This window comes from Xenopus tropicalis, chromosome 9, assembly GCF_000004195.4.
Source record: "Xenopus tropicalis strain Nigerian chromosome 9, UCB_Xtro_10.0, whole genome shotgun sequence".
NCBI classification, from domain to species: Eukaryota; Metazoa; Chordata; class Amphibia; order Anura; family Pipidae; genus Xenopus; species Xenopus tropicalis.
This window is the reverse complement of record NC_030685.2, coordinates 11,410,614-11,432,552: the sequence shown is the minus strand read 5'-3', so window position 1 is coordinate 11,432,552 and position 21,939 is coordinate 11,410,614. Positions and strand designations below refer to the sequence as shown.

At 42.1% G+C, this 21,939-nt stretch overlaps 1 protein-coding gene across 1 annotated transcript; it reads left to right on the top strand.

Moving 5' to 3' along the window:
• Positions 1 to 1,584: 1,584 nt before the first annotated feature.
• LOC116407783 (cyclin-dependent kinase 11B-like) lies at positions 1,585 to 21,916 on the top strand. Its single transcript, XM_031893802.1, has 12 exons — positions 1,585 to 1,720; positions 15,521 to 15,585; positions 17,209 to 17,263; positions 17,407 to 17,480; positions 18,068 to 18,193; positions 19,327 to 19,863; positions 20,313 to 20,385; positions 20,704 to 20,753; positions 20,837 to 20,907; positions 21,123 to 21,198; positions 21,350 to 21,441; positions 21,736 to 21,916. The coding sequence occupies exons 1-12, from the start codon at positions 1,585 to 1,587 to the stop codon at positions 21,914 to 21,916; spliced, it is 1,536 nt and encodes a 511-aa protein (XP_031749662.1).
• The last annotated feature ends 23 nt before the right edge of the window (positions 21,917 to 21,939 follow it).

Here is a 21,939-nt window from a genome sequence, read left to right as displayed (position 1 = left end):
CCTGCGTGAGCGGTATCTTTCTCCAAGAATTCGTATATATATATATATATATATATATATATATATACTGTATATATGCATATGTAGACAAATGTATATATATATACATATGTAGACTAATAAATATATATATAGATATGTAGACAAATAAATATATACCGTATATATACATATGTAAACAAATAAATATATATATACATATGTAGACAAATAAATATATATATATACATATGTAGACGAATAAATATATATATACATATGTAGACAAATAAATATATACTGTATTTATACATATGTAGACAAATAAATATATATATACATATGTAGACAAATAAATATATATATACATATGTAGACGAATAAATATATATATACATATGTAGACTAATAATTATATATACCGTATATACTCGAGTATAAGCCGATCCGAATATAAGCCGAGGTACCTAATTTTACCTAAGAAAACTGGAAAAACGTATTGACCCGAGTATAAGCCTAGGGTGGGAAATGTAGCTGCTACTGCTAAGTTTCAATAATCAAATTATTTAATAAAAGGACATTCACAAGTGCTTACATGACTACCATATTAATAAACACAAGGTATGGCCTGGAAAATGAGGCGCATCCAACATAAGATAACCACATGCAAGGTTGTACAGGTTAATATCTCATTTAATTTTTGTAGTGGCCTAGGTAATGATAGTCCTACACAGTTTTGCCCTGTTAGGATATGTTGCCGTAACTGTATGTTATGCCATACCCGCTGAATTAATAATAACAGCACATAACCAATGTTTTGGTCTCCACTGCAATATTTTGCAGGATAAGTCTGCACTACGTTTCTTTGTACAAAATGGGAAAGAAACATATTGAAAAAAAAACATAGGTTGTTTGCCACCCATGCAAATGATTGGCCCCTTATAATATACCATATTAAATATTACCGGGGATTTTAGTCTGCATGAATACATTTAAATAATAATATGGGATTAATATTAATGGACATCATTCTGCATTCATTTTCACATGTATTTTCTATATGAAGCATTATGATGCTTTTTAAAATGTCTGAATGTGTTTGTTTACCCAAGGTGCCCAGTGATGTGTGTCTAAAGTTAGGCTTCTGTTGTTGCATTTGTCCCAGCTGCATGAAACATTTGCAATCCCCAGTGCTTCCAGTCAAAATACTTTAATTGATATATTAATGCAGTTCAAGGACAGAGAAAAGCCTAGAAAAAGACAGCACATAATTTCCATATGAGTCAGCCAAACTCGAGTGCAAACGAACTGCCTTACATCGCACCCCCTACCTGCACCTCCGTCGGCCCTAGGATGAACCATCCATGGTCGCGCGGTGCCCGCCCCCCTTCCGTGTGTGTGCAACAGTTTACTTGTCCTACCTGCACCGTATCCATACACATTTGCCTGAGCTAAGGTCACGCTGTGCCTAGCAAACTGCAGATCCATACGAGGAATCCTCGTCCCCCGTGCTGTGCACGGGCGCAGTACTTGTCCTACCTGCACATCCATACACATTCGCATGAGCGAAGGTCACACTGCGCGCACGGGGAGGGGCTCATGCGAATGTGTATGGATGTGCAGGTAGGACAAGTACTGCGCCCGTGCACAGCACGGGGGACGAGGATTCCTCGTATGGATCTGCAGTTTGCTAGGCACAGCGTGACCTTAGCTCAGGCAAATGTGTATGGATACGGTGCAGGTAGGACAAGTAAACTGTTGCACACACACGGAAGGGGGGCGGGCACCGCGCGACCATGGATGGTTCATCCTAGGGCCGACGGAGGTGCAGGTAGGGGGTGCGATGTAAGGCAGTTCATTTGCACTCGAGTATAAGCCGAGGATTCCTTTTTTAGCACATTTTGAGTGCTGGAAAACTCGGCTTATACTCGAGTATATACGGTATACAAATATAGACAAATAAATATATATACATATATAGAGGTGGATAACGAAGAAGCCGCTCTCACAGGACTTATGTGTAAAATAAAAGGTCTTTTTATTTAAATGGTGAACTGAGGTTTCGGCTGAAAACCACAGCCTTTCTCAAAGTTACAACACAGAGTGAATACAAACATTATATACCACAACCGGCGGGAAAATACAGACAAAAAACGTGAGGATGTGACGTCACACATTACCGTATCAAAACATCTAAAAAAAAAGTGGAAAATACTAACACAAATGAAATGAACACAACATAATTTCGCATCATTTTGGTAAAAAATAATAATTGATATATGGAGTCATTATGCCCAATCACTACAAACAGACATAAGAGATAAGCATAAACAATACAAACAAATCGAGAATTGTAGAAATAAACTTGCAAAAGCATAGGGATAGAACGAGAACATATACAATAAAGAGTACATCATAGCGCTATGCATCAGTGCATCGGTTACAGTTTAACCACATATATACATACATTTATGTGAGGAACACCCTGAAGGGAAAAGCGTGAATTGGTTTTAGCTCGGTCGTTAGTGATAAAAAGCTGCTCACGGCAAACGTCTAGTGAGGGAAAGTACCCTGTGGGGTAACCAATAAATATTAACATAGCAAATGAGATAGTGAGGGAAAGTGCCCTGTGGGGTAACCAATAAGTACTAACATACCAAATGAAATAGTGAGGGAAAGTGCCCTGTGGGGTAACCAGGAAGTGCTAACATAGCAAATGAGATAGTGAGGGAAAGTGTCCTGTGGGGTAACCAATAAGTACTAACATACCAAATGAAATAGTGAGGGAAAGTGCCCTGTGGGGTAACCAGGAAGTGCTAACATAGCAAATGAGATAGTGAGGGAAAGTGCCCTGTGGGGTAACCAATAAGTACTAACATACCAAATGAAATAGTGAGGGAAAGTGCCCTGTGGGGTAACCAGGAAGTGCTAACATAGCAAATGAGATAGTGTGGGAAAGTGCCCTGTGGGGTAAATAATAAGTACTAACATAGCAAATGAGATAGTGAGGGAAAGTGTCCTGTGGGGTAACCAATAAGTACTAACATAACAAATGAGATAGTGAGGGAAAGTGCCCTGTGGGGTAACCAATAAGTACTAACTTAACAAATGAGATAGTGAGGGAAAGTGTCCTGTGGGGTAACCAATAAGTACTAACATAGCAAATGAGATAGTGAGGGAAAGTGTCCTGTGGGGTAACCAATAAGTACTAACATAGCAAATGAGATAGTGAGGGAAAGTGCCCTGTGGGGTAACCAATAAGTACTAACATAGCAAATGAGATAGTGAGGGAAAGTGCCCTGTGGGGTTACCAATAAGTACTAACATAGCAAATGAGATAGTGAGGGAAAATGCCCCGTATAGGGGTTACAGCAGGTAAGGTAAAGAAATGGAGGGAAATTACGGTTTATTACAAATTTACCTGCAAATACATTTGATTAAATGGCTAGGCATGTCAAATACTGGCCAGGTGACAACTCTACCTGTGAGGTAACCAGAAAGTCTTAACAGAGCAAATGATATTGTGAGGGAAAGTGCCCTGTGGGGTAACCAGGAAGTACTAACATAGCAAATGATATTGTGAGGGAAAGTGCCCTGTGGGGTAACCAATAAGTACTAACATAGCAAATGAGATAGTGAGGGAAAGTGTCCTGTGGGGTAACCAATAAGTACTAACATAGCAAATGAGATAGTTAGGGAAAGTGCCCTGTGGGGTAACCAATAAGTACTAACGTAACATATGAAATAGTGAGGGAAAATGTCCTGTGGGGTAACCAATAAGTACTAACATAGCAAATGAGATAGTGAGGGAAAGTGCCCTGTGGGGTAACCAGGAAGTGCTAACATAGCAAATGAGATAGTGTGGGAAAGTGCCCTGTGGGGTAACCAGAAAGTGATAACATAGCAAATGAGATAGTGAGGGAAAGTGTCCTGTGGGGTAACCAATAAGTTCTAACATAGCAAATGAAATAGTGAGGGAAAGTGTCCTGTGGGGTAACCAATAAGTACTAACATAGCAAATGAGATAGTGAGGGAAAGTGTCCTGTGGGGTAACCAATAAGTTCTAACATAGCAAATGAAATAGTGAGGGAAAGTGTCCTGTGGGGTAACCAATAAGTACTAACATAGCAAATGAGATAGTGAGGGAAAGTGCCCTGTGGGGTAACCAATAAGTACTAACATAGCAAATGAGATAGTGAGGGAAAGTGCCCTGTGGGGTAACCAATAAGTACTAACATAGCAAATGAGACAGTGAGGGAAAGTGTCCTGTGGGGTAACCAATAAGTACTAACATAGCAAATGAGATAGTGAGGGAAAGTGTCCTGTGGGGTAACCAATAAGTACTAACATAGCAAATGAGATAGTGAGGGAAAGTGCCCTGTGGGGTAACCAATAAATACTAACATAGCAAATGAGATAGTGAGGGAAAGTGCCCCGTATAGGGGTTACAGCAGGTAAGGTAAAGAAATGGAGGGAAATTACGGTTTATTACATATTTACCTGCAAGTACATTTGATTAAATGGCTAGGCATGTCAAATACTGGCCAGGTGACAACTCTACCTGTGGGGTAACCAGGAAGTGCTAACATAGCAAATGAGATAGTGAGGGAAAGTGTCTTGTGAGGTAACCAGAAAGTGCTAACATAGCAAATGAGATAGTGAGGGAAAGTGCACTGTGGGGTAACCAGGAAGTGCTAACATAGCAAATGAGATAGTGAGGGAAAGTGTCCTGTGGGGTAACCAATAAGTACTAACATAGCAAATGAGATAGTGAGGGAAAGTGTCCTGTGGGGTAACCAATAAATACTAACATAGCAAATGAGATAGTGAGGGAAAGTGCCCCGTATAGGGGTTACAGCAGGTAAGGTAAAGAAATGGAGGGAAATTACGGTTTATTACATATTTACCTGCAAGTACATTTGATTAAATGGCTAGGCATGTCAAATACTGGCCAGGTGACAACTCTACCTGTGAGGTAACCAGAAAGTCTTAACACAGCAAATGATATTGTGAGGGAAAGTGCCCTGTGGGGTAACCAGGAAGTACTAACAGAGCAAATGATATTGTGAGGGAAAGTGCCCTGTGGGGTAACCAGGAAGTACTAACATAGCAAATGAGATAGTTAGGGAAAGTGCCCTGTGGGGTAACCAATAAGTACTAACGTAACAAATGAAATAGTGATGGAAAATGTCCTGTGGGGTAACCAATAAGTACTAACATAGCAAATGAGATAGTGAGGGAAAGTGCCCTGTGGGGTAACCAATAAGGACTAACATAGCAAATGAGAGAGTGAGGGAAAGTGCCCTGTGGGGTAACCAATAAGTACTAACATAGCAAATGAGATAGTTAGGGAAAGTGCCCTGTGGGGTAACCAATAAGTACTAACGTAACAAATGAAATAGTGATGGAAAATGTCCTGTGGGGTAACCAATAAGTACTAACATAGCAAATGAGATAGTGAGGGAAAGTGCCCTGTGGGGTAACCAATAAGTACTAACATAGCAAATGAGAGAGTGAGGGAAAGTGCCCTGTGGGGTAACCAGGAAGTACTAACATAGCAAATTAGATAGTGAGGGAAAGTGCCCTGTGGGGTAACCAGGAAGTACTAACATAGCAAATTAGATAGTGAGGGAAAGTGCCCTGTGGGGTAACCAGTGAGTACTAACATAGCAAATGAGATAGTGAGGGAAAGTGCCCTGTGGGGTAACCAGGAAGTACTAACATAGCAAATTAGATAGTGAGGGAAAGTGCCCAGTGGGGTAACCAGGAAGTACTAACATAGCAAATTAGATAGTGAGGGAAAGTGCCCTGTGGGGTAACCAGTGAGTACTAACATAGCAAATGAGATAGTGAGGGAAAGTGCCCTGTGGGGTAACCAGGAAGTACTAACATAGCAAATTAGATAGTGAGGGAAAGTGCCCAGTGGGGTAACCAATAAGTACTAACATAGCAAATGAGATAGTGAGGGAAAGTGCCCAGTGGGGTAACCAATAAGTACTAACCTAGCAAATGAGATAGTGAGGGAAAGTGTCCTGTGGGGTAACCAATAAATACTAACATAGCAAATGAGATAGTGAGGGAAAGTGTCCTGTGGGGTAACCAATAAATACTAACATAGCAAATGAGAGAGTAGAGGAAATTGCCCTTTGAGGTAACCAGGTAATACTTACAGAAATTAGAGTGAGGGACAGTTTCCTCAGAGGTAACCAGGAAATAGTAAGTAAGAATGAGACAGATAAGTTATTGTATTTAGAATAAAGACTATATAAATTGTCAGCTCATAGATGTTTTGTTTGAGTATGGAGTGCTGTTTGCTATGTATATTATTACTGGCGCCTACACACCAATATTACAGCTAAAAATACATTTGTTGGTTCAATAATAAAATGTTAAATGGCAGAGTGAATTATTTGTTATATAAACAGTGTCATTTAGAAATAAAAATTATACCATAAAAATCATGACAGTAAAAAATGTCCATCTATGTATTAGACTTGTTTACTTTACCCTGACTAGTAGATAGCTTTAGATATAAATGCATTCAATAGTACAGACTTTTTACATTGAATATATTTTATTTAGCTTTCAATGCTTTAAAGAATACATTATCGTAAGAAACAGGGAGTAATCCCAAATATCATGATAATGTCACGTCAACAGAAGAAGCCTAAGCATTGCCATATTGCTTGTGTGGGAGCATTGCGATAATAGCGGCTGAAGTAAACTCGCTGATTGCATTTTTATAGTCTATTGCATTTTATACCTGATTCTATTTAGACAATCTCCTAGCTGGTAGGGCCTCAAAGTGGGTCCAGGCAGCAGAGAGCACCCTGATGAGCCCAACCATTTGGTTTAAATTTCCCATAACAGGGGATTATCTATAATATACTTAATGAGTGCCCCCTTAAACTAAAATAGCATGCAGTTAATTTATGGGGGGGGATTAAAATGAAGGCCATGGGTTTTATTTAGGTGGCACAGGGCTATAATCTTGACAGTAAAGCCCCTGAAGATGAGGAACACAATTTGCTGTAATTGTAAAATACCTGAATTCAGAAACTTCTTAAATCTCCCAAGGAATCTATCAGGAAACATTATATTCCTATCCCACACCTCTGTGGTATAAATTTTTGATTGACTGAGTTGAACAAGAGCAAACTCAAACTCGCTATTCCAAATGGGGTTGTTATTGATCCCGACTGTGTCCTGACCTCTTTGCCATCATACATGAATATGGCATAGCCATCTGCTGCTGAAAGGAATTCACCAGGCAAGCCTTGTGCTCTTTGGATTTTCAGTGAAACTTTGGCCACTGGTTCCATACTTAGCTATCAGCTTCCTGTATCTTCCTTGTTATTCTTATAGTTGTTAGGCAGTTGCTGCAGGGACTTGGTAAAATCCTCGGTGAGTGGGGGCTCCAAAGATAGACGGAATCTAAATATGAAAAAAACACGATATATGCAATAAATAATTTATGTTGTATCCTTTATCAAGTGATATTCAGTAATGACAATTCATCCTCATAATTGATCTGTAGCAGATTATGAAACCCATTAATGTCGGAGGAATTTAGCACATCAAACCTAGTCTTATTTCCAAACATCTATGCTTTTCAAATGGGGCAATTTAGGCCATACCAATTTGTACCCACAACTCCCCTGATCCACCCAAAACAGAACCCACTTTCTGTTCGCTACATAATGGACTATCTTCTAAAGCTGGGACCATTGAGAGATATACCAGTAAATGTTTAAGAATCTTTTATGTTAATTGTGTGGAAATATTTTTTTTTTCATCCACAATGTTAATACAGGTATGGGACCTGTTAATCCAAAGCGCTCGGGACCTAGGGTTTTCCGGATAAGGGATCTTTCCGTAATTTGGATCTCCATACCTGGTCTACTTGACTTGAGCAATCATAAATGTGCCCAATTGTTAAATGGTTTACACTTCTGTACTTGCCAGTGTGGGCTGGATTCATTCATCCCTGCGGCCTGTAGTACCTGCCAGCCTGACTGTAGGATATTACCGGCTGAATAGCCATGAACAATATAACTTCTCTTTGGTTTGGGTGTATATATAAATTTATTGCATTTGGAGTGATCATAATGGCTTTAGTTATACAATGCAACCTTCTAAACTCCATTATAGATGTATTGTCTTTGTTCTCAAATAATTCTGCATAGGATAGACATATTTTCCTCCCATAAATTCACCTCACCTGGAAATACAAATAAACCAGTAATAGTTCACACCGCAACCAGCACCAGTACTACAAATGGATAATTTGTTGTCAGATTTTTGCCTCAGTTAATAAACTGGTTCTCGTTTAGAAGTCAATTGCTCAAATAGAAGTGCACCGGTCTTACCAATCATCTGTTGACCAACGTTATCACCAAGTGAAGCAATTTATTTCAATTAGACAAATGCAATAAATATTTTCAATAGTTCTGACAGTCCCCCCCATACACAGTGCCCCCAATTGAGACAGTCCCCCTCTATACAGTGCCCCCAATTGAGCCAGCCCCCCCCATATACAGTGTCCCCAATTGAGCCAGTCCCCCCCATACACAGTGCCCCCAATTGAGCCAGCCCCCCCCATACACAGTGCCCCCAATTGAGCCAGCCCCCCCCATACACAGTGCCCCCAATTGAGACAGTCCCCCTCTATACACAGTGCCCCCAATTGAGACAGTCCCCCCCTATACACAGTGCCCCCAATTGAGACAGTCCCCCTCTATACACAGTGCCCCCAATTGAGACAGTCCCCCTCTATACAGTGCCCCCAATTGAGCCAGCCCCCCCCCATACACAGTGCCCCCAATTGAGCCAGCCCCCCCCCCATACACAGTGCCCCCAATTGAGCCAGCCCCCCCCATACACAGTGCCCCCAATTGAGCCAGCCCCCCCCCATACACAGTGCCCCCAATTGAGCCAGCCCCCCCCATACACAGTGCCCCCAATTGAGCCAGCCCCCCCCATACACAGTGCCCCCAATTGAGCCAGCCCCCCATACACAGTGCCCCCAATTGAGCCAGTCCCCCCCCATACACAGTGCCAATTGAGCCAGCCCCCCCCATACACAGTGCCCCCAATTGAGCCAGCCCCCCCCATACACAGTGCCCCCAATTGAGCCAGTCCCCCCCATACACAATGCCAATTGAGCCAGCCCCCCCATACACAGTGCCCCCAATTGAGCCAGCCCCCCCATACACAGTGCCCCCAATTGAGCCAGCCCCCCCCATACACAGTGCCCCCAATTGAGCCAGCCCCCCCATACACAGTGCCCCCAATTGAGCCAGCCCCCCCCATACACAGTGCCCCCAATTGAGCCAGCCCCCCCATACACAGTGCCCCCAATTGAGCCAGCCCCCCCCATACACAGTGCCCCCAATTGAGACAGTCCCCCCTATACACAGTGCCCCCAATTGAGACAGTCCCCCCTATACACAGTGCCCCCAATTGAGCCAGTCCCCCCTATACACAGTGCCCCCAATTGAGCCAGCCCCCCCCATACACAGTGCCCCCAATTGAGCCAGCCCCCCCCATACACAGTGCCCCCAATTGAGCCAGTCCCCCCCCATACACAGTGCCCCCAATTGAGCCAGTCACCCCCATACACAGTGCCCCCAATTGAGACAGTCCCCCTCTATACAGTGCCCCCAATTGAGACAGTCCCCCCCTATACACAGTGCCCCCAATTGAGACAGTCCCCCTCTATACACAGTGCCCCCAATTGAGACAGTCCCCCTCTATACAGTGCCCCCAATTGAGCCAGCCCCCCCCATACACAGTGCCCCCAATTGAGCCAGCCCCCCCCATACACAGTGCCCCCAATTGAGCCAGCCCCCCCCATACACAGTGCCCCCAATTGAGCCAGCCCCCCCCATACACAGTGTCCCCAATTGAGCCAGCCCCCCCCATACACAGTGCCCCCAATTGAGCCAGTCCCCCTCTATACACAGTGCCCCCAATTGAGCCAGCCCCCCCCATACACAGTGCCCCCAATTGAGCCAGTCCCCCCCATACACAGTGCCCCCAATTGAGCCAGCCCCCCCATACACAGTGCCCCCAATTGAGCCAGCCCCCCCCCATACACAGTGCCCCCAATTGAGGCAGTCCCCCCTATACACAGTGCCCCCAATTGAGCCAGCCCCCCCCCATACACAGTGCCCCCAATTGAGCCAGTCCCCCCCCATACACAGTGCCCCCAATTGAGCCAGCCCCCCCCATACACAGTGCCCCCAATTGAGCCAGTCCCCCCCTATACACAGTGCCCCCAATTGAGCCAGCCCCCCCCATACACAGTGCCCCCAATTGAGCCAGCCCCCCCCCCCATACACAGTGCCCCCAATTGAGCCAGCCCCCCCCATACACAGTGCCCCCAATTGAGACAGTCCCCCTCTATACACAGTGCCCCCAATTGAGACAGTCCCCCTCTATACACAGTGCCCCCTTGGAAAGCAGTTGGGGGGTATGCTGATGTAGATCTGGCATTTTGCCATTCCCAGCCAGGCAGCCTGAGGGTTGGGCTTTGCTTTGGCCTGGGTGAGCCAGTGGAACTTTCAATAATGGTAACGATTAGCACTTTCCACGATACATCAAACTGCCCACTCCCCACAAAGCCCGTAATTATTAGCCGCGTCCGCTCTTTTTATATGAAATGCCGCCCCTCCCCCCCACACATGCGCAGTAAGAGCGTTACGTCCCAGTCCTCTCCTTCCCGCCGTTTCTTGGCGCCGCCCCGAATGCCCCGCCTTCTCCGTCCCTTAGTCGCACAGTACGCAGTTGTTATTGGGGGACGGGAGTAGGAGCCAGTAACAGCGCTCAGAGGCACTAAATGGCGGCTCACACAGGCTCTGCCTCCCAGCGCTGTTCAATGGGCGCCCTGTTGCGTTTATTTGCCCTGGGACACGGAGTGTAGGCAGGGAGTAGGGTGTTACAACGGGGGTACAACGTATTAGTGTAGGGAGCAGTGATAAACATGTTTATGAATTGGAATGGCAGCTGTTCACGCTTTGTAGCCTATATATTCCTATTATTACTGCAAAATGCCTTCTGCTCTGGTACCTGAAGCCTTCATTGCCCAGTTTGCCCCACTATAGTCACTTGGGGCAGTTATTCAGACCTGGTAGTTTTCCTTTTGGCCAAAAACATGATTTTGCTGTGGGGGAAAAAAACTTTTTTTGGTCATTTATTATGTAATCAATGAAAAAAATCTGCCAGCTAAAAAAATCCTCACGATTACGGCGGGTGTCCCTTTTACAAATGGCAGATTTATCTTTGCTTTGTGGTTTTACGGGTTTTTCACACGGCAAATTAAAAAAAGTCCCAGTTTTCACTTTTTTCGGCAACTTTATTATTTGTGCGTGCTTTATCAGGATTTTTTATTAAATGACCGACTTTTGAGACAATCCAAATGTTAATACCCCCCCAATACCTACTCCAAATGACATAATGAAATAAAGGGCATTTCCGTATTAAACTGTAGATAAAGAACAACGGAACATTTTCTTTATACCAACTGATGTGCGGCAATATAATACATTGTGTATTAACGGCCCTAAAGCTGGCCATACACGTGGCGATCCGACGATGTTTCGTACGACCATCGGTCGCACGAAACATCGTCAGATCCGCCACACACCATTCAGGGCTGAATCGGCAGGTAAGGAGGTAGAAACAATAGGATTTCTACCTCCTTCTGCCGATTCAGCTCTGAAGGGAGAATTTTGGTCAGGCGCCTTCTATGGCGCCCGATCAAAATTTTCTAACCTGGCCGATCGACGAGCCGACCGATTTCAGCAGCTTCCTGCGACATCGGTCGGCTCGCTGACATACCATACACGCACCGATTATCGTACGAAACGAGGTTTCGTACGATAATATCGGTGCGTGTATGGCCACCTTAAGAATCAGATCTCTTTAAGCCGGTACATTGTAGTAGCTGATTGCTGGCAGTACAGAGCTGCTGCAGGCTTTGTGCTGTTTTTCCAGTTGTCTAATTAGGATGTGAGACAATGACAGTAGGTGGCCCCAATTTATACCCAGTTGGCAGTTGGCATCCAATCGCCAGCATCTTACTATTTTACATAGAGGAAAGGAATATGTTCTGCCTGTGGGAGCTGCTGTACATTCCTAGTGTAATTAGGCACAGGCTGATATTGATTAAAACAAGATGTCAATTTAATATGAGCTTCATCTCATAGAAATAAAAGACTTTTTAAATACAATCATTAATAATCATTAAGTTGCACTTCCTAAGCAAACGCTCAGGGAAGCTATGGTTTCCATGGCAACAGTAAAGGCATTGTGATGTCATAGTGTTTACCGCAGTGAATTCAGCTTTGTGTTCCCACGGCAACAGGGCATTGTGATGTCATCCTTATCAGATAACCAGATCAGATAAGCAGGCTTCACTGACAATCCCTTTACCATTTGTTGGATAGAAGCCAATCAGAGCGCAGTGTTTCTGTTTGTCTCTATTCCATCAATTGTTTTATTCAGATCTAATTCAATCGAATTACCTGTAAGTAATATCTAACTATTAGTTATTCTAATATAAGAAAATTGAATTATTTAATCGTATATAGAAAAGTAGCTGGGGGGGGAATTATAAAGTCTGTGCATATTTTCCGCAAATGGTTGTTTTGCGCCAGTTTTGCCCTTAATCGTTACACTTTGCGCTGCTGGGCCCCTCCCTCCTTTATTTGCTAATCCCAGGGAAATGCCAATTGCGCCCAAACATTCCCCAATAAGATGGCTATTTCCCTGAGCCCCTGTGCGGGTTTCCCTGTGCGACTATAAATGCGCCGTGTGGGAAATCAGTTGAGCGAATATTTCTTTCCGGCGCCAAAGTGGCGGCGTCACTGGGAGGCGGAGTGTGCGCATAAATATTCCCAGTGTGTGAATGGGCCGTATTTAATGAGCTTCTGCGGGAATTTCCCAATTATGTTTGCGCATTAAATGCGCCAATCTTACATATAAATATACTGCATTCGCCTTTACGCCCAGGCCTTTCCCAGGCAATATAGGGAAGCCATTCTACCATTAAGTAGCCATGTTGTTGCCATGGAGCCAATCTGTGCAGCCATTGGGCCAGTTTGGGGCTCATTATTCATAGGTTCCCATCTTGAAAACTGCGGCCTATACATTTGTATCTAAATTATTTCTCTGCAACTCGAGTAATTATACTCTGCACTTTAACATTAACGGCCCAACCTACGTTCCACAGCTACAGTATAAGGGAGTAAATATATATATATACATATGTAGCCAAATAAATATATATATATACAAATGTAGACTAATAAATATATATATATATATATATATATATATATATATAATGCACAACAGAAGCCGGCACTCACGTATAGAACAAATTAATATGCCTGGGTGCAGTCCCAAAGAGATGTATACGAATTCTTGGAGAAAGGTACCGCTTACGCAGGACTTAGTTGTCATGCCACTACAATAAAACTTCTGAATTGAACTCTAAGGGGCCCATTTACTTACTCACGAACCGGGCGAATGCGCCCGATTGCGTTTTTTTTCGTAATGATCGGTATTTGGCGATTTTTCGGAAATGTTGCGCAAAATCTGGCGATTTTTTCGTAGCGTTAAAACTTGCGCGAAAAGTCGCGCCTTTTTCGTAGTCATTCTGAAAGTTGCGCAAAATGTTGCGATTTTTTTCGTAGCGTTCGGATTCATTCAAGCTTCAGTATGGTGACTTTTCTTGGGCCGGGTTGGAGCTGCAGAGTGCCATTGAGCCCTATGGGAGACTTTCCTTGGGCCGGGTTGGAGCTGCAGGGTGCCATTGAGCCCTATGGGAGACTTTCCTTGGGCCAGGTTGGAGCTGCAGAGTGCCATTGAGCCCTATGGGAGACTTTCCTTGGGCCGGGTTGGAGCTGCAGAGTGCCATTGAGCCCTATGGGAGACTTTCCTTGGGCCGGGTTGGAGCTGCCGAGTGCCATTGAGCCCTATGGGAGACTTTCCTTGGGCCAGGTTGGAGCTGCAGAGTGCCATTGAGTCCTATGGGAGACTTTCCTTGGGCCGGGTTGGAGCTGCAGAGTGCCATTGAGCCCTATGGGAGACTTTCCTTGGGCCGGGTTGGAGCTGCAGAGTGCCATTGAGCCCTATGGGAGACTTTCATTTGGCCGGGTTGGAGCTGCAGAGTGCCATTGAGCCCTATGGGTGACTTTCCTTGGGCCGGGTTGGAGCTGCAGAGTGCCATTGAGCCCTATGGGAGACTTTCCTTGGGCCGGGTTGGAGCTGCAGAGTGCCATTGAGCCCTATGGGAGACTTTCCTTGGGCCCCCCACGATCAAGACGCGTACAAGCCAGTTGTCACTGTTGCACCAAAGAATGGTCGCCGTTCGTCAAATAAAATAAGTGGCGATAGCTGACACACTAGTAGTACGGAAGGGGATAGCGATCGGTACAGGGAACGCTGGTAATCAGCTTAGGGGAATGTACATACACTTAGCAGGATATGTCCCGGCTATAATCATTGAGTAGTAGTTTACTCAGGGGGACAATCCAATCCGACCAGTTATCATTAATCTTAATAGTGATAGCGCCAAGGGGAAAAAAATAAAATAAATATATATATATATATATATATATAAATACATATGTAGCCAAATAAATATATTTATACATATGTGGCAAAATAAATAAATATATATATATTACTTCCCAGTACACACTATGCGATTTTATCTACAACTGAATGAATGTAAGTTTATACGACACTACCAGCCAATTAGAGCCCAATTCCGACCCAATTGATAGTACATAGAGGAAAGGAATATGTTCTGCCTGTGGGAGCTGCTGTACATTCCTAGTGTAATTAGGCACAGGCTGATATTGATTAAAACAAGATGTCAATTTAATATGAGCTTCATCTCATAGAAATAAAAGACTTTTTAAATACAATCATTAATAATCATTAAGTTGCACTTCCTAAGCAAACACTCAGGGAAGCTATGGTTTCCATGGCAACAGTAAAGGCATTGTGATGTCATAGTGTTTACCGCAGTGAATTCAGCTTTGTGTTCCCACGGCAACAGGGCATTGTGATGTCATCCTTATCAGATAACCAGATCAGATAAGTAGGCTTCACTGACAATCCCTTTACCATTTGTTGGATAGAAGCCAATCAGAGCGCAGTGTTTCTGTTTGTCTCTATTCCATCAATTGTTTCATTCAGATCTAATTCAATCGAATTACCTGTAAGTAATATCTAACTATTAGTTATTCGTTTATAAAAAAAATAATAAAATCTAATTATTTAATCGTATATAGAAAAAAATGCCGGGGGGGAATTAGTCCGCGCATATTTTTCGCAAATGGTTGTTTCGCGCCTGTTTTTGCCCTTAATCGTTACACTTTGTGCTGCTGGGCCCCTCCCTCCTTTATTTGCAAATGCGAATTGCGCCCAAACATTCCCAAATTAGATGCAATTTAGTGTCAGCAACAACATTGCAGTTTGTCTCCCTAATGACTAATTGGTTTAACTCGTTATTTTTCTCATTTAGGAATCACAACAATGTTTTCCAGAATTGGAAAAACCCTTAGGAACGTCTTTAGGTGTAACCCTAAGGTAAGGCTCAGCCTGGTCTCTTTACTATTCAGGGGACACAGAATGGGATTGGCTGCTGGGGCTCTATCATATCGTTAGGAATTAAGGATTCTAATTAGCGTAAACGCCCCAAAGTCATATATATATATAATTGCTCTGAGTCTTGTTACAAACAATTAGACTTCCCGTTAGTATTTCTGTTCCCACTGCTGATATCTCGGCATGATTCTATAATGATAATTCTGAATTATAAAGAACAAAAGCTCCATTGGGCCCATCCCTGCCCCCCAAGCAATGCATAAGGTTTCTCTCATGGTTACACACACACACACACACACACACACACACACACACACACACACATATATAATGATGGGAGAATCTGTCGATAAATTTGCAAAACCACAAAAATGGGCTTAACGCATTGAAGTCAATGGCATTTTTTCCAATGTTTTTTCTCCAGATACACTGAAGTCAATGGCATTTTTCCCTCAATTCTTTTTCCTACTCCAAATACATTGACGTTAATGGGTGTTTTTCTATCTATCTATCTATCTATCTATCTATCTATCTCTCTCTATCTATAACACATTGAAATCAGTAGGTGTTTTTTCTCATGCCAAATACATTAAAGTCAATGACACGTTTTCCAATGTTTTTTCTCCAAATACACTGAAGTCAATGGCATTTTTCCCTCAATTCTTTTTCCTACTACAAATGCATTGAAGTTAATGGGATCTATCTATCTATCTATGTATCTATCTATCATCTATCTATCTCTCTGTCTGTCTGTCTGTCTGTCTATCTATCTCTATCTATCTATCTATCTATGTATCTATCTATCTATCATCTATTTATCTATCTGTCTGTCTGTCTATCTATCTATTTATCTATCTATCTCTATCTATGTATCTATCTATCTATCTATCTATCTATCTATCTATCTATGTTTCTATCTATCATCTATCTATCTGTCTGTCTATCTATGTCTGTCTGTCTGTCTGTCTGTCTGTCTATCTATCTATCTATCTATCATCTATCTATCATCTATCTATCTCTATCTATCTATCTATCGATCATCTATCTATCTATCCATCTGTCTGTCTGTCTATATCTATCTATCTATCTCTATCTATCTATATATCTATCATCATCTATCTATAACACATTGAAATCAGTAGGCGTTTTTTCTCGTGCCAAATACATTAAAGTCAATGACACGTTTTCCAATGTTTTTTCTCCAAATACACTGAAGTCAATGGCATTTTTCCCTCAATTCTTTTTCCTACTCTAAATGCATTGAAGTTAATGGGTGTTTTTCTATCTATCTATCTATCTATCATCTATCTATCTATCTATCTATCATCTATCTATCATCTATCTATCTATCATCTATCTATCATCTATCTATCATCTATCTATCTATCTAATCTATCTGTCTAATCTATCTGTCTGTCTGTCTGTCTATCTATAACACATTAAAGTCCGTTGCCGGTTTTTCTCATGCCAAATGCATTACAGTCAATGGACATTTTTTCTCACTGGAAATACATTCAAATCAATAGAATTTGTTTTGCTACAGATATAAACACACAGTATATGTAATAATGTTTAATGGTGTTTATCCCATTTCTCTCCCAACAGGATGTTCCTAAAAAAACGCAACGTGTCTCGGACACGGGAGCCGAGGAGCCTTCAGGTGCGCTATCCCAGGAGCCATTGCTCTATATTCCTGTTATTCTACTCACTCCTTAACCCCATCAGCCCTCCTTCCCTCTATATGTAACATTCATACACTAAACACTGCCTGGGAATCTCATGGATGTTTATTTGTTACTATAGGATCTACAACAACAACTGGAAGGCTCAGAAGACTCGGCCGAATATTCACCACCATGTGTGGCTCTAGGGTCAGGGTAAGGCTGAAAGCTTCTCCTATAGAATAACCCATAGTATTAAACATAGCCGGTACCTGCCTGACAGGCATTAGTAGCAGCGCCCTGTGTTTTAGGTTTTATGGTTATTTTACCTTTAAATTACGCTTTAGTATCACAGAGATATTGATATTCAGAAAAGATTAGCAATATTTATTTTTGGGGGGTTTTTTTGTAATTATTTATTAGAATTGTATGTAGTTGCTAGGGCTCAGTTTACCCTAGCAACCAGGCAGTGCTCTGGCAGACTGGAATATAATTAGTAGAGGCCCTGAACGAAAAGATAATCTATACGACATAATATAATTGTAGCCTCGCAGAGCAATAGATTTCTTGCCCGTTGGGGCCAGTGACCCCCATGTAAAAGCTGGAAAGAGGCAGAAGGGGTAAAAAAAAGCCCCTAGGCTTATGTTATTGGTTATAGTTGGTGATGAAGGTTTGTGTTTCACCCTGGAATTTTGAGATGTTCAGATGAAACCCTATTATATTGCACTAGGGGGATTTTTGGGGGGTGTTTATTAGTTTTTTTTTGTATCTTTTCCTAAATTCCCGTTGTTCTCTCCCCGTAGGACTGCAGCGGTCTCACCCTTGTGACTGCTCCTCCCTGTCCCCAACAACTGGTCCTCCAACTGGCGGCCGCTGAACGAGTGGCATCAGGGCCAGTTTCCCACGAAATTCTCCCTCAGGGGAAGAATGTAAGTTTTTATTTTGACTGATCCAAACTTGTCGCTTATAAACAAAATACTTTTGACATTAAGATTAATTGACATTAATATCTACGTTCATGCCGCTGTTACAGCAATACATTTGTACTAAATATATTCTAAATTAGTACAGGTATGGGACCTGTTATCCAGAATGCTCGGGACCTGGGGTTTTCCAGATAAGGGATCTTTCTGTAATTTTTTATTATTACAGAGAAAAGGGAATCATTTAACCATGAAATAAACCCAATAGGGCTGTTCTGCCCCCAATAAGGGGTAATTATATCTTAGTTGGGATCAAGTACAGGTACTGTTTTATTATTACAGAGAAAAGGGAATCATTTAACCATGAAATAAACCCAATAGGGCTGTTCTGCCCCCAATAAGGGGTAATTATATCTTAGTTGGGATCAAGTACAGGTACTGTTTTATTATTACAGAGAAAAGGGAATCATTTAACCATGAAATAAACCCAATAGGGCTGTTCTGCCCCCAATAAGGGGTAATTATATCTTAGTTGGGATCAAGTACAGGTACTGTTTTATTATTACAGAGAAAAGGGAATCATTTAACCATTAAATAAACCCAATAGGGCTGTTCTGCCCCAATAAGGGGTAATTATATCTTAGTTGGGATCAAGTACAGGTACTGTTTTATTATTACAGAGAAAAGGGAATCATTTAACCATGAAATAAACCCAATAGGGCTGTTCTGCCCCCAATAAGGGGTAATTATATCTTAGTTGGGATCAAGTACAGGTACTGTAATTTTCTGCTTATAAGGGAGTCTATGGGAGATGGCCTTTTCGTAATTCAGAACTTTCTAGATAACGGGTTTCTGGATAAGGGATCCCATACCTGTATATACGTTACTGAGCTTTATTTCCTTAAACATATGCCATGGCCAGAGAGACAATTAAACACATATTATTCAAATGACAAGAGTCAATCTGAAATTGCAGACAACTAAAACTAACCACGTTGACCTGGAACCTAATACCTTATTTTTATTATAGGCCCTGTTATATTATTAATTATTATTGTACCAAATGCTAAGTATTCAGCTCAGGCCTATAGGTATTTGTTGGACTTCAGTGCTTAGTTTTGTATATTTCATTTCTCCAGGAATTCAGTTGCGATACTGAAGCTACACAAACCTTTCAGCTTGCACTGAAAGGTAGAGAAGATGTAAAGGAAGATCTTGAGAAACGGGCTGAAGAGGAGGCGAAGGAATACGCCCGGCACCGGAACACCAGAATGATTCTGCAGGACAAAATAAAGGAACGTCTCCATAAAGAATCTCTGCAGGAAGCTGAACAATTTTCAGATCAGCAGAAACAGAGATTCATGGAGAATGAAAGCTGCAGAATCCTGGAAAGAGAAGCAAGAGAAGCAGGAGAAGAAGCGCGAGAAGAGGCGAAAAGAGAGCTAGCGAGCCTCAAGGTAAGGAATGTGCTTCATTACAGAATGCACCGGGAAGAGGACCGAGAAGATATGAAGAGACAAACAGATTTGCGTCTGAAAGAAAAGGAAAAGATGAAAACTCGCCAAGAAGAAGCCCTGGACGAGGCCCAAAAGGAAACAATGAAGAGAACCATAAGAAATGTGCTTCTTAATGAGCAAATAAAGATCGAAAAACAGCAGCAAGAAGCACAGAAGAAGGTGAGTTTGGGCTTGGAAAGGCTGGTCATGAACTATAATTACACTATATGTGCCCCTTATTGTCATATATATATATATATATTATGTGTATATTATGTATAGTATAAGTTCCCAAAGGCTTTCCATGACAATATAAAGGCACAAGAACCCTTCCCAAGTGCTTTTATACAGATAAAGGTGGACAATATCTAAACCCCGTATGTAATAAAAGGCCCAACATTTCCCCAATAGCAGTAACCCATAGCAACCAATCAGATTCTTGCTTTTAAACCAGGAAATGCTACCTGCTAGCTTACGTCCCTTTGAATAGTAGTTTCAATAAGGAAACTAAGTCCTTTTTCAAACAAACTTTTTAAAGTTACAATAACATATTCGATGTATTAAATTCTATTTAGTTTCCTTTGATAATATTTTACGCTAAATCCTTTTTACATTGGATCTCTCTATAGGACGTCAGCGAGGAGCCTCGGGTTGCCAGACGGATTGAGTTTCCCAAGAGGAGACCAGTTCAGATCCGGAAAGGTGACTTTTTTCTCCTACAAATACTTTACTAATTGATGTTCAACCATAAACCTGATCCCAATTCCCAACTAGAATAATGTACTAATGCGCTGTATGTTCTATTCAATGGCTGCATTTTATATTATGGCCACGTTCACTAGTTTTTGAAAATAGTTCCTAATGGTTCTCGGTACGAGGCCATCGATATAATGTCGCCCAAACCAACAGCTTTAGACTTAGGCCTCAACTTATTCATTCCAACCCACAAACCGCCATTTTGTCCCCACAGTTCCCAGTGGTACTTGGGACTTAAACCTTTGTTTTTTTTCTTTTAATCAGCCCCTCTATGGAAGCCGGCTTCATTTATTGATTCTCCTGACGACTATAAGGTAAGTTTTTGCTGCAAAATAAATAGAGTAATCATTTCTGTTCTATTGATCATGAATTAATGGTGTTTCCTTCTCTTCTCTAGCGGAGAACTCAATATTATGAAATCATTGAAAAGATCGACGAAGCCCTTGGCCCAAGTGGGTTGGACAGAAGGTAATGATTATGATTCTAAGATATGTTTGTTGTACTGTCTGTGGTTTATTTGGGTTGGTGGATTGCATGAAATCTTACCCATTGTGCTTATATATATAAATGTTCTATAGGAACACATGTTTAGGCCGAGGTACCCTGCTATGTATATGCATCTCAGCCCATAACAGAGAAGGTACCAGAAACAGGTTTAATCAATTAAATGTATTTCATTTCAGGCTGCTGGAGACGGCACCACCAACAATCGAGGATTTCCAGCTCCAGTCCTATCTCGGCGAGGGAACTTTCGGAAAGGTGAGCTTTCCCGTCTCTATATGATATATCTAACTCTAATCCTGTATAATATCCAATTTCCATTCTATTGTTTCTCCATGACAAACACCTAAATAGAACGGCAGCGGCAAATATGTATTGCACTTTATCTCATGAATCTCTTTCATTGCAGGTCTACAAGGCGCAACATAGAAAGTCCGGGAAGGTTGTTGCTATCAAGGCCATGGAAATGCACAATATCAACAAGATCCGTGCATTTAAAAGGTAAGTTATGGGTAAAATCCCAATGGGGGCGCTCTGAGACTAATGGGGTCTAATGGGGGGGGGGCTCAGAGATGTAAATCAGTAACTGGGGGCTAATATAATGTAGAATAAGTGCATTTAGACATGAATTAAAGATAGGCCTTGCACAAACCTTAGATTGTAACACTGGTATATTCATTTTGAATCAGAAATCATTTTAGACCTAGAACTGTTGAACCTCCCCATACTCTCTCGGCCATAATTCAATGTGTATAATTATTTTTGTATTAACGTTGAATGGTTTTTATTTTCCAGGGTCGCCGTAGAGCAGCGAATCCTCCGGTTGGCTGATGAGGAACAATGTCCGTTCCTTGTCAGACTGCGCGGCTCCTTCCGGGCTCCAAACCACGTGTGTCTGGCTATGGAGTTTGCGGAAGGAGGAGATTTAGCTTCCTATACGGCTACAGGCGGAATTCCACTTGATAGAGTTCGGTAAGTAGTAATTAGCTTTTAGGGAGC

Excerpts from the sequence above, each read along its gene's own strand:
- LOC116407783 (XM_031893802.1), top strand. The coding sequence starts at position 1,585 with ATGTGTATGGATGTGCAGGTAGGACAAGTACTGCGCCCGTGCACAGCA. Across the intron at positions 19,864-20,312 it reads AGCAAGAAGCACAGAAGAAG|GACGTCAGCGAGGAGCCTCG; the intron begins GTGAGTTTGGGC and ends ATCTCTCTATAG. Across the intron at positions 20,908-21,122 it reads CCAAGTGGGTTGGACAGAAG|GCTGCTGGAGACGGCACCAC; the intron begins GTAATGATTATG and ends ATTTCATTTCAG.